This window comes from Sinocyclocheilus anshuiensis, unplaced genomic scaffold (genome assembly GCF_001515605.1).
Source record: "Sinocyclocheilus anshuiensis isolate Anshui unplaced genomic scaffold, SAMN03320099.WGS_v1.1 scaffold1761, whole genome shotgun sequence".
Taxonomy (NCBI): Eukaryota; Metazoa; Chordata; class Actinopteri; order Cypriniformes; family Cyprinidae; genus Sinocyclocheilus; species Sinocyclocheilus anshuiensis.
In genome coordinates this window covers 329,000-342,257 of record NW_015538073.1, presented here as the reverse complement: position 1 = coordinate 342,257, position 13,258 = coordinate 329,000, and the positions used below count along the sequence as shown (strand labels likewise).

General features: G+C 35.3%; 1 protein-coding gene across 1 annotated transcript in view; it reads left to right on the top strand.

The window, feature by feature from the left end:
* Window positions 1-2,744: 2,744 nt before the first annotated feature.
* Window positions 2,745-13,258, top strand: part of LOC107683619 (dynactin subunit 2-like) — a gene marked incomplete at its 5' end in the record, with an annotated part of 20,061 nt that continues 9,547 nt past the window's right edge. The window contains 5 exons of the mRNA XM_016479687.1: window positions 2,745-2,840; window positions 6,955-7,051; window positions 8,527-8,588; window positions 8,688-8,786; window positions 11,009-11,169. Of these exons, the coding sequence (XP_016335173.1) occupies window positions 2,745-2,840; window positions 6,955-7,051; window positions 8,527-8,588; window positions 8,688-8,786; window positions 11,009-11,169 (515 nt within the window). The remainder of the gene's footprint in view (window positions 2,841-6,954; window positions 7,052-8,526; window positions 8,589-8,687; window positions 8,787-11,008; window positions 11,170-13,258) is intronic.

Sequence of the window (13,258 nt, the reverse complement as noted above, 5' to 3'; positions counted from 1 at the left end):
GTGTGCGGCAGAACTGAAGAGATGCTGCGCGAGATGCGGCTTGTGATACATTTGCGATATTTCGATATATCGTGCAGCCCTAATCTCGATGACTGGTTTACTGCTGTAATTTTTATGGTAGTTACTTTGGTTATAGTATATGGCTCATGTTAATAACATGAACAGAACTGTATTAATTATTTCTAAATTTAATTTGTAAACTTGAAGCTGTTTGTAAGACCTGAGAAAGGATGTGGAGTGACGTTTAGCTGTTTCACTGTGTTTTAAGGAACAAATGGTGGTAAATTTGACAGTTTGACAAGTAAATTGTGTGTGTTTCACTTCCTTCTAGGGCTGCACAATTTGTGAGAAAAAACACAAGCGATTTTTCTGATGAAAATTGTGATTTAAAAGGCACAAGTTTTGCTGTGCTTGTTTGTATGGCTGAATAATTTAGCCAAAATTGTTGTGAATATCAAGGCTGTTATAGTTAATTAAAGCTAAAACCATAGAAAACATTTTTGTTACTTAAAATAGAATAAACATTAACTGAAAGAAAATAAAATATAAAAAATAAACAGTTTATTTCAGCTAGCTGCCAAAGCAACATTTCCCATTCTCATTTAGTTTAATTTGATGTGCTAAAATAACAAACTAAAACTGAAATAAAAAAAGCTATATAGACATATTGAAAAAAACAATAACTAATAAAAATCACAACAAAACCTTGCCTTCATTTATTTTTATTTAATGTAATTAATATAATTTTTTATTTGTAATAATTAATAGATCCCAACCGATATATCGTTTTGCCGATATTATCGGCCGATATGAGCATGTTGCCGATATATCGTATCGTCGAATATGCCGCCGATATGACATTTTTTTTTTTACAGAACATATAACGGCGATAAAATGCTTGAAATGGTGTAATTACTTAGTTTGTCCAGCAGAGCGCGCTCCATTGTTTGCTACTGCAGACCTGGATGAAACGCTTTAAAGCTTAAGTCTATGGAAAACCATTGAAACTTTGAACGGCCATATCTCCGAAACGGCGCCGCGAATCCGCACCAAATTCGGGGGATCCCTTCAGCTCGAGGAACCCTCTCGAACGCGAATCGAGTGTACGTCTAGAGGCCCGCTTTTGAATGAGACCTCCCCTGGCGATCCCGGGGGCCTACCGACGCGTGGAGGGTGACGTTTGAGAGGGCTCCTCGAGCTAAAGGGACCCCCCGAATTTGGAGGAGATCCGCCGGCGCGTTCGCGAGATAGTGACACCAGCCAACACTTTCACTTCAGTAAGGACTTGTTCAGGCAGCAGCAATCAAGCGTCGTCTTATTCGACCGGAAGTGCCCTGCGAAGTGGACTTCACATGAAATGATTCCAGTTCCAAGGTAACGTACACATTACATTCAAAGGGCATTAAAGTGCGCGAGAGGTAGGGGAAAGCGGGGCACAAAGTAACACTTTTTGACTTTCTCAGTTTGTGTAAATGCGTTGTCTTATTCGACCGTAAGTGCCCTGCGAAGTGGACTTCACATGATATTCCGCCATGATTCCAGTTCCAAGGGAACGTACACATTACTTTCAAAGGGCATTAAAGTGCGCGAGACGTGAATTCATATTGTATTTATTTACAGAGGTATATTATGTCACACTTCTCTAGTAAGTTTCGTCTGTGTGTGAAGACAGTAGCGCAGATCCGTGAATGAATGCTCCGAAGTGAAATAAACTTCAACGGAATAAAGTTGAATTGAATTCAAATTGAACAGTGCACTGATGTCAGACTCATTTTGGATAATAAAGTTTATTATGTATATACTGTATTCTATATATAGTACCAGTCAAATGTTTGGACACACGAATGGGAAAGTGTCCAAACTTTTGACTGGTACTGTACTATAATATACACAAAGAATATCGGCCGATATATTGATATCGGCATTTTTTACTCCCTAATATCGGTATCGGCCCCAAAAAAAACATATCGGTCGGGCTCTAATAATTAATATATATTTAATATTTTCATATATTTTTTATTTATTTATTTTTTACTGTAGGGAGCTTCTCTTTTAAGAACAGCTGGTTTTATAAGCGCTTCTCAACACAAGTGTGGGAAAGATGCTTCACACATATTGCGCTCCCAAACTCAGTGCATTTTTTTTTTGTGCATAAATATTTATTTAATTAAAATGCAGAATTTGGGTTTTGATAACCACACTAAGCCATATGATGGTTCTGGTTTAATTACTGTTAATTGTGCAGCCCTTCTGCCTTCAGTCTCTCTGTATGTGTGTACCTCTGGATGCTGCATCGATCCTCTTATCCTTCTTATTCCTGAAGTGATGAAGTCTGTGTCACAAGCTGTAGAATAACATCTGCTCTCGCCGCAGAACAGCACGACTAACGTTTGACACGAGTTCACGTGACTGCTATTTTGTGTGAAACTCTGGATAATCTTTCTCGCAGCTGGAGATCACATTAGCCACTGACCTGTGAGCGGTTTCACATTAATAACATGATCAGATGTAGCGGTGCACAGGCATTATTCAGTATCAGCTGCAGAAACAGAGGCCTGCGGCTCTAATTAACAGACTCTGATGAAATAAACAAGCAATCTCACAACACAGCGCTCTGTTCTCCTCTCCCTCCAGCTCCTGTTGTGCATGTCATATGATAACTACATTAATATCGCTCTCTCTTTTTCTCTTCATCACTCTCTTCTGTTTTTCTCTTTTGCTCTAACTGTCTTTGGGGACCCAAGGAGCTGGTAAGAGTTTCTGATTCCCCTTTAACACCCAGTGACGCTGTTTTTCTCTTTCTCTTCTGCTCTAACTGTCTTTGGGGACCCAAGGAGCTGGTAAGAGTTTCTGATTCCCCTTTAACACCCAGTGACTCCTCTAAACCAATCAGAGTCTGATCGTGAGCTTTGCATGTGCGTCTGTGAACTCACACGCGTCTGGAGCGTTAATGTGAACGGCTAAAGCGCGCTGTAAAGGCCAGTCTGTCAGATAAGAGTTTTCATCAGCCGCTTAGAAGGATTTTGCGCATTGATGTCAGTTATTATCACAGAAAATTATTTCAACATGTCCTTCAGTTTGAAAAACACACACACAAATAGGGCTGGGTATCGTTCAAAAATGTTCGATATACAGGGGGACTTTAAACACTGATTGATCTGCGCCGCACCTCTTCTAGTCGAACACACTGGCTAGTGCTGCAGGCTTAAGGTCAAAGTATACTTCGGCCGTCCGCATCCACATTACGTCATTTTCGTCATCAGCAGGGCTCGCAGCCGCGCACCCCGTCTGTGTGTAGGCAATTTTTTAAAACCGCGCGGACGGTCTGCGTACAACAGCGCATGCACGAGGTGAAAGTTCAGAAAGAGCACAAGTCAAACTGCGCCTGTGTCGAGCTCGTCCGTCCGCAACAGCCGTGCACCCCGTCCGCGTGCAGGCAATTTTTTGAGACCGCGCGGACGGTCCGTGTACAACAGCGCATGCGCGAGGTGAAAGTTGAGACAGAGCGCAAGTCAAACTGCGCCTGTGTCGAGCTCGTTCGTCGGAACGAACGGAAAGTGAAGTATACCCGGGCCTTTATTGGCTCACTGACGCTGATGAGATTAACCCCTTAGGTATCGAAATTTGGTACCGAACGACGAGACGTTTTTCGATACTCGATGGTATCGAGGCAATTCGGTCGGTGCCTAAAAAGTATCGAACTCGATACCCAGCCCTACACACAAACAAGCAAAGTGCTGACAGAAATACTGTCCAGTGGTAAAATGCTCCATAAATGTCAATTGTTGCACATAAGGATCAATCAAAATTATTTTCATTGGCATTTAAAAGAAAAATACTGTATACTGTATGCATAAAATATAAAATTATATTAAAATATTAAATTGAATAAAACATTTTGTATACATACAATGTCAGATAATATATAATACAATAATATTTTGTAGACATGAATATATTTATTATTAATGAATATGTTTATTATAACAGAGTGCTGACAGAAATACTGTCCAGTGGTAAAATGCTCCATAAATGTCAATTGTTGCACATAAGGGTCAATCAAAATTATTTTCATTGGTATTTAAAAGAAAAACACTGTATACTGTATACATAAAATAATATTATATTAAAATATTAAATAAATATAATAAAACATTTTGTATACATAAAATGTCAAATAATATATAATAAAATAATATTTTGTAGACATTAATATATTTATTGTTTATTAACATATTTTTACTAATATTTATATAATACTACTAATACTTAAATTATGCTTAATATATTTATGCTACTTTATTAAGAGCAAGACTTTTATATTAAAAGATGCTTATACTCTAAATAAATAAATATTGTATATATTATTGCACAGTGCATATGCACAGTTATGGGCCTGTAATTTATTTACACTTATTATTATTATGTATATAACAAGTTATTATATTATTAAAATATTTATATAACCGTTAAAATATGTGTGCATACTTTGTTGATAATATAAGTATAGTATACTGTTATATTATTAATATTTTATATATATAAAATATTATATAAAAATTACATAATAGTATAGCATACTAGTATACGCACACTTATGGACCAGTACTCTCAAAACGGCTGCTGTTTTATCACTAGTGCAGACTAGTGTTAACTGTGATGCATGTAGACCTCCTTAAACATTTGACGGGAACGTTATAATGTAAAACGTAGAAGATAAATTAGTGTTTGATTTGTAATGCTTCAGCATCATCTAGTGCGCTGTCGTGTCCTCAACTCAATGCTCGATGCTCCAAAATTAAAAAGTCTGTACATTTACTGTCCTGTAAGTGGCAAGCTGTGCTCTAAACGCTGCTGAAAATGCTGACAATCCCGGCCAATTAATGCAGCAGTAGTGCAATATGTTTTTTAGTTTGTTACTCAGACGCAGGCAGTGCGCTGCATGAGACAAAAAAGTAATATAGCCAAAACAACCGCATAGCCGCTCTTTAGTGTAGATGCATGTTGATTTTATCAGACGATGCCGCGATTATAAATGAGTGACTCCTGGTTAACATGTATTAATGGGTCGTGTTTAGTTACTATTTAGTGTGGTATTTTTTGACAATATTCACTCATCATGACAGTAAAATAGGGCATTCTAAGTCAATATACTGCAGTATTTCCTCTCTCAATCAGTAGAAAATATGGTTAACACCCGGTCATGCATGAAAAAAAAAAATACCGTCATGTACCGTGAAACCGGTATAATTTTGAAAAATACCGTGATATAAATTTTTGGTCATACCGCCCAGCACTATGCAGAAGAGTGTCCAAATGCTGTGTGAGTTCACCGTACGCTCGCGTTCATCAGACGCTCTGCCTGTGGAAGTGTGTGTTGGTGTTTCTCCAGCGTAATGGCCACAGTAGACACGCAGATTCATAGTGTACAGTTTCCCCTCATAACAAACCTTTAGTGCTGTTTGCTGAATTAGAGTTACACTAAAGAAGGGAATAGAGACACACGGTCCAGTAAGAAACTAGTAACACACTAAACTCCAGTCATAACATTCACAGCACACTAATATAGAGTTGTGCAGAGTCTAGCATATATGTTTTGAGTTTGCTGTTGTATTTTAAATGACGCCCGAGCTTATTAAACACCTGTGCCGTCAGCTTGAATCTCTTCCTATCATTTATTTTCCCATTGATGTGTGTGTTTGACAGAATAAATGCATGATGGTCTGTGAAATTGTTTATTTCTGAGGGATTAAATTAGTTCTGTGCAGAACCTGAGATGGACAGACGTTCTCACACGTCACTCTTAAATCAACATAGAGACCGAGTGACACGCGTCATAATCTGAAAGCCACGCCCACCACCGGGAAACAATCCAACCTGCTCCATTGACTTTCTATTGCGGAAAGCTGCTTCCTTGTCATTTCTGACTTATAACAAAAAAACAGAGCAATGCCTAAAAGCTGCTGTGTGACGAGGTGTACAGTAAACAAGCTAAAAAACACAGAACTACGTTTTATAAGCTGTCGACCCAAAAAACGAGCATTTAAGACACAAAAGTAGAGCACAACGTGTCATATTACTCTGAGAACTGCGCTCACTGGAGGGAAACTTAATAGGTGTCCTTAAACGCTCGTTTTGTTTTGGGGTCGACAGCTTATAAAAACATATTTCGGGGTTTTTTAGCTTATTTACTGTACACCTCGTCACACAGCAGCTGTTGGGCATTGTTCTGTTTTTTGTTATTTATTTATCCAAAGCGACTTACAAATGAGGACAATGGAAGCAATCAAAACCAACAAAAGAGCAATGATACGCAAGTGCTATAACAAGTCTCAGTTAGCTTAACGCAGCACACGTTGCAAGGTTTAAAAAAAATATATATAATAAATAAAAAGAAAACATAAAATAGAAAAAGAATAGAGCAAGCTAGTGTTAGATGCCTTTTTTGCTTTTTGTTAATTGTATAATAAATCAAAAGAAAACAGATAGAATACAAAAAGTTTAGAGAAGCTAGTGTTAGTTTCTTTTTAAAGAAAACAAGCAGTTAGTAAATAAATAGAGTGCAAGTCTAAGTTTTTTAAAGTTTTTTTTTAAAGAATAGTATTAGAATAGAGAGTGCTAGAGTTAGAGGGTCAAATAAAGATGGAAGAGATGTGTTTTTAGCCGATTCTTGAAGATGGTTGTAAATCAGAAATGACAAGGAGGCAGCTTCCCGCAATACAAAGTCAGTGGAGAGTGTATGGGCGTGGCCTAAATGTGCTCTGTCGCTATTCTAGTCAGCCACGTCCCTTCTGTGGGAGGGGCCTAACTGCCTCAAAGATTCAGCCAATCAGAGCTTCAGAAGTGTCTCCTTTATAATCAGTGAGGCGTCCAGATCTGCTCGTTTCGCCGCTGCATGTGCGTCGTGTGTGTGTTTGTGTTTCTCGTGTGATTGGTTTCTGACTCGTCTCGCAGGAGGAGCTGTGTAGCGACAGCGTGGAGCGGATCGTCGTCAATCCCAACGCCGCCTACGACAAGTTCAAAGACAAACACGTCAGCGCCAAGGGTTTGGGTGAGGAGAGTCGTTTCTGATATACCTAACACTGTTGTTTTAGTATCACTGAGTAAATATTATAGATTTTATTAAAATTTGAATAAAGATTTTTATGTATTTTTTGTTTTAATTTCAATTAGTGCTGTCAAACGATTAATCACGATTAATCGCATCCAAATTAGTGCTGTCAAACGATTAATCACATCCAAAATAAGTTTGTTTACATAATATATGTATGTGTGCTGTGTATATTTATTATGTATATATAAATACCCACACATGCATGTGTATATTTCTGAAAAATATGTTGTGTTCATATATTAAATATATTTATTTATAATATAAATTATACAAATATAGAAATGTAAATACATGTAAATATTTTCAAAATATATTCTGTATGTGTGTATTTATATATGCATAATAAATATACACAACACACACATATATTATGTAAACAAAAACGTTTATTTTGTATGCGATTAATCGCGATTAATCGTTTGACAGCACTAATTTTAATTTTAAAGTTTTAGTAATTTTGTTACATTTGTCATAAAAAAAAAAAGTATATATAGATTGATTATTAATTGTATTTTAGTTTTAGTTATTTTAGTTATTTCAGTTATAGTTATTTATTTAAACTAAATGAAAATGAGAAATGTTTTGGCAACTATCTGAAATAAAATAAGTTTACGTTTTTTGTATTTAATTTTATTTCAGCAAAAGTTTATTTTATTTCAAGTAACAAAAATGTTTTTTTTTAATGGTTTTAGTTTTGCTCACTCACTAATGTCTTTTATTTTTTCTATCGTATACATTGTTATGAATGGTATTGGTTAATGCCGAATGCATCCCAGCTGTTATAATTAATGCAGACTGAAAAAAAACCCTTAATTGATTCTTTAATGTAACGCTACTAATGTGAGTCATCTGGGCATGTGTATGGTGTTTTAATAAATTATTTGTTTATAATTTGTCTTAACGTTAATAATTTTAAGTTTACAGATCTGTCTCACAGTGTTGCTTTAGTATCATTAAGATACTTTTATAGCTTTTATTAATTTTTTTGATTAATTTGTATTTTTATATTTGATTTTATTTTTATTGTATTATAATTTTATTATATTTTAAATCTTTTTTTTTTATTTCAGTTTTAGTTATTATAGTACTTAAAGTTAACCTAAATGAAACTGAGAAATGTTGCCTTGGCAACTAGCTGAAATAAAATATTTTTTTATATTTTATTTTATTTTATTTTATTTCAATTCAAATTTATTTTGATTCAAGTAACAAAAGTGTTTTTATGGTTTTAGTTTTGGTTAGCTATAATAACCCTGCTGTGAAATTCTCTGGTTTTGCTCGTGTGTTTGTGTGAGTGTGTGCGTGTGCATGTGTTTGTGTGCGCGTGTGCATTTGTGTGTGTGTGCGTGCGTGTGTGTACGTGCGTGTGTGTGTGTGTGTGTGTGTGTATGTGCGTGTGTGTGCGTGCGCAGATTTCTCGGACCGCATCAGTAAGAGTCGCAGGGTGGGCTATGAGTCTGGAGAGTTTGAGCTTGTGAGTGATTCGCTCGTTCATCATGAACCGCTTCATGATTTGTTTCGTTTTATGGAGTCTCTCGGCGTTTATCCTGATTTATTTTCTCTGGTCCTGCAGTTAGCTGAGGGTTGTGGCGTGAAGGAAACTCCTCAGCAGAAGTATCAGCGACTGGTTAATGAGATTCACGAGCTCTGCCAGGATGTGGAACATATTCAGGTCAGAACTAAACATCCTTGTGAAACATCTGCTTCTCTTTCTGTTACCCGTGTACTCTCACCATCTGCGTGATAAGTTTGGGGTCAGTAAGATTTTTTTTTTTAAATAAATTAATACTTTTTTTCAGCAAGGATTCATTAAATTGGTCAAAAGTGACAGTAAAGACATTTATAATGTTGCAAAAGATTTCTATTTCAAATAAATGCTGTTCTTTTGAACTTTCTATTCATCTGTGAATCCTGAAAAATAAAATGTATCACAGTTTCCACAAAAATATTGGGCAGCGCAACTGTTTTCAACACTGATAATAATCAGAAATGTTTCTTGAGCAGCAAATCAGCATATTAGAATGATTTTTGAAGATCATGTGACACTGAAGACTGCAGTAATGATGCTAAAAATTCAGCTTTGATCACAGGAATAAATTACAGTTTAACTGATGTTCACATAGAAAACAGCTACAGTGCCCTGCACTAATATTGGCACCCTTGGTAAATATGAGCAAAGGTGGCTGTGAAAATAAATCTGCATTGTTTATCCTTTTGATCTTTCATTAAAAAAATTCACAAAATTCTAAAAAATCATTGAAGTAAAACAATTGAAAGTGGGGGGAAATCTCATTGTGAAATAAATGCTTTCTCTAGTTCATGATAGGTTAGAACAGCCACATTTGCTCATATTTACCAAGGGTGCCAATATTAGTGCAGGGCACTGTATTTTAAATTGTAATCATATTTCATAATTTTTTTACTGTGTTTTGATCAAATAAATGCAGCCTTGATGAGAATAAAAGACATTTTTCAAAAACATAAAGTCAAAAACAATGTTTATTGCTATGCATTGTTATGTTGGTGCATAAGAATGGGAATTATTAAACATAATATAATATATATTTTTCATTTAGTGAAAAATGGTGCAAAAACATTTCAGCTAGATTTCTATTGTGGTTCTTCTAAGTGAAGAAAAGCACCTTTTTAAGACATTCAGATCAAATATGTACAGTTTTAAGTCATTCAAATACTGAATATTGTCTAAATATATTGAAATTTTATCAATAATTAAAAAAATATATACATTTTATAAATAAATATCAAAAGGATTTTTTTGGAGTAATGTCTGCTGAAATTTCAGCTTTGCATCACAGGAATAAATTATATTTTAACATATATATTAACAGAAAACAGTTAATAATATTTCACAATTTGTACTGTATCTTGGATTAAATAAATGCAGCCTTGATGAGCAGAAGAGACTTCTTTCAATAACATTAAAACATCTTACCAACCTCAACATTTTGAACAGTACTGTAAATCCTAGTGTACTCAAGTCTTAAAGTCTGGTTCACTGTGCTGCTTATTATGATTAAAAACAGTCCACTTAGACTCTCGGACATGCATTGAACAAGCACGTTTTGTGTTTTATGTGACGTTGATGTAGAGTCAAACCAAAAATTATTCAGACAGCAGACATCGTTTTTTATTTTTATTTTATTTACTAGTGGGTGAAGGACACTACAGTTCATTTATCTAAGTGAGGATAGCCAAATAAAGTAAACTGATATATTATACACACAAATTCTTCATACAGTGGACTACCAGTAAAATTGAATTCACCAAAAATAATTCAGACACTTTGACCATGTTTTGCTTAAGTGTTTTTCTTTAATTGCTAATGCAACCTTTTTACACCACAGACTGAACTAAATTAAGCATTGCTTGGTTGAGCTAAATTGTGACCCTGCAGCACAAAAGCAGTCTTAAGTCGCTGGGGTATATTTGTAGCAATAGCCAACAATACATTGTATGGGTCAAAATTATTGTTTTTTCTTTTATGCCAAAAATCATTAGGATATTAAGTAAAGATCATGTTCCATGAAGATATTTTGTAAATTTTCTACCGTAAATATATCAAAACTGAATTTTTGATTAGTAATATGCATTGCTAAGAGCTTATTTTGAACAACTTTAAAGATGATTTTCTCAATATTTAGACTTTTTTGCACCCTCAGATTCCAGATTTTCAAATAGCTGTATCTCAGCCAATTATTGTCCTATCCTAACAAACCATACATCAGTGGAAAGCTTATTTATTCAGCTTTCAGCTGATGCATAAATCTCAATTTCGAAAAATTGACACTTAAGACTGGTTTTGTGCTCCAGGGTCACAATTGGTGATTGAAGGTGTCTGAATAGATTTTGGTTTGACTGTATGTTTTCTTGCAGGTCACGACTAAAGAGAGCAGCTCAGAGGAGCGTTTGACTCCGGTGGCTTTGGCTCAGCAGGCGGCGCAGCTCAAACAGCAGCTGGTTTCAGCTCATCTGGACTCTCTGCTCGGACCCAACGCTCACATCAACCTCACCGACCCCGACGGAGCGCTCGCCAAGTGAGTCAGACTTCTGCTTCAGATGTTCAGAGATGCATTTAGACTTTCTGAGCTACAAATACAACACAGAACATGATGCAAGTGAAGTAGTGTCAGTTGTTTTTAACCTCTTGAGACCTGGCAAAACATTTTAGGTAATATTTTTCATGTCATTACATTGTTTAGAGCATTAAAAATAAAAAAATTAAAATGTACAAAATTTCATTCATAAGTTATGCTACATCCTTGGACATCGGGACTCAATTAAAAAAAAAAAATTAAAAAGACATGAATGAACATGCATAGGCAAAAACAATTGATTTTATTTAAATCACCAATACATTTTTAGTTTTCAGGATTTTTCTTTTTTACCAAACTTTGTATAAAGATAATTCTCAACTATGTTATAATGATTTGATATACCATTTTTCTATATGCAAAATGTGTGTAAAATGTCCATAAACAGGTTTTCTCATTATATTTAATGTATCTATAAACTAAATCTATTTTATGATGTACAAATGTACATCATACTATGTAACGAAAAAAGAAGTGTAATAATGGGAGTAATAATTGACAAGATTTTCATAATAATATATCATATTTCATAGGAATATTTAAATATATTTTTTTCCCCTATTCATTTGTTGTGTCTCCCAAAATGCGTAATAAACATGCTTTTAGTCTCATATGAGGACATGTATGAAATCAACGTCCGGTTTCGAAACAGAAAGTCATATTTTGATTTGAAACCCCATAACATTTTCCTGAGATGTTGCTTTATGACACACAGTTTAAAAATTAGTCAGATTTAAATAATAATTACAAAATATTATCATATTTCCATAAGAGTGTCACTAAATTAATATCAGACGTTTTTGAAGACCCAAGGAGAAACATCCAAACATTTAGTATCTCTGAAAAGCTCTGAATATGCTCTGTACAGGACATCCAGACTTAAAACTGTGGCATGTATAGTCTCAGAGAAATTCACTAAAATATAATGTCCTCATATGAGGATGCAGGGTCTCAGGAGGTCAATTTAGTCTTAGTCCTGTGCTTTTTAGTTTTTGTCATTTAGGCAACCTTCTCCTGTTTTTGTTTAGTCAAGTTTTAATGTCTGAGCATTTTAGTTTAGTTGTAGTCAGTGAAAACATCTCAGATTTTCATCATGCTGTATAATGGTTAAACTAAAGATTCTTATTGCCACACAGAGGGTGCATAAGTGCATTTATTCAGCAACCACAATCGCAAACAATATACTCGAGATCCATGTTTGTCGTTGTTTTCAGATCATCATAGACGCTTTTGCAATGTAGAGCGAGCACATGGTTGCCAGATTGCATAAGTTAAGTAAAAAACCTGGCAGAAAGCGTATCCTTTTAACAGAGAAGCTCCGATTGGGGGATTTGAACTCTTGATATCTGGCAACCACAAACATGAACGCTTGCGCATATACAGCAGTCCGTAAAATTTTGTCTTCTCCTTTTTTCATCAAAAATTAAAAAAGAGATGGTAACACTTTATTTTAATGCATTTAACATATAATAACAGCAAGTACATGCAAGTAACCCTAAGCCAAACCCTCATCCTAACCCTAACCATAGAGTAAATACTAGGACAGGGTTTTGACACAGATTTCACAATTCGATTCTCATTCACAAGCTCGTGATTCGATTACCGATTCGATTCAGTATTGATTATTTTGGATACATATCAGGTACAGTACATGCCCAAAAAAAAAATCTCTCAACTAATGCTGTAAAATATACGAGTCAGCTGGCACTACATTACTATAATGTTGAAGTTTAAAATTGACTGATTTGTAACTGCTAAAATTACACTTAACAGGGCTCTACAGTGCGACCATTTCAGTCGCATTTGCGACTGAAAACTACTGCATGCGACTATGAAAAAATATTTAGGAGCACCAGTGCGACTGACCAGATCTTCATCATATTTGTGATTGTGATCGCTCGGGGGAGCTTCAAAGATTTCTATGTGTTTTTGCAGCGTTGAGTAATGTATCACAGACATATCTCATGAATCCTTTCATAAGCAAAGTGTAGACAGGGTGTAAATAAGAGATTCATTGTGCAGTGTAGAGAGC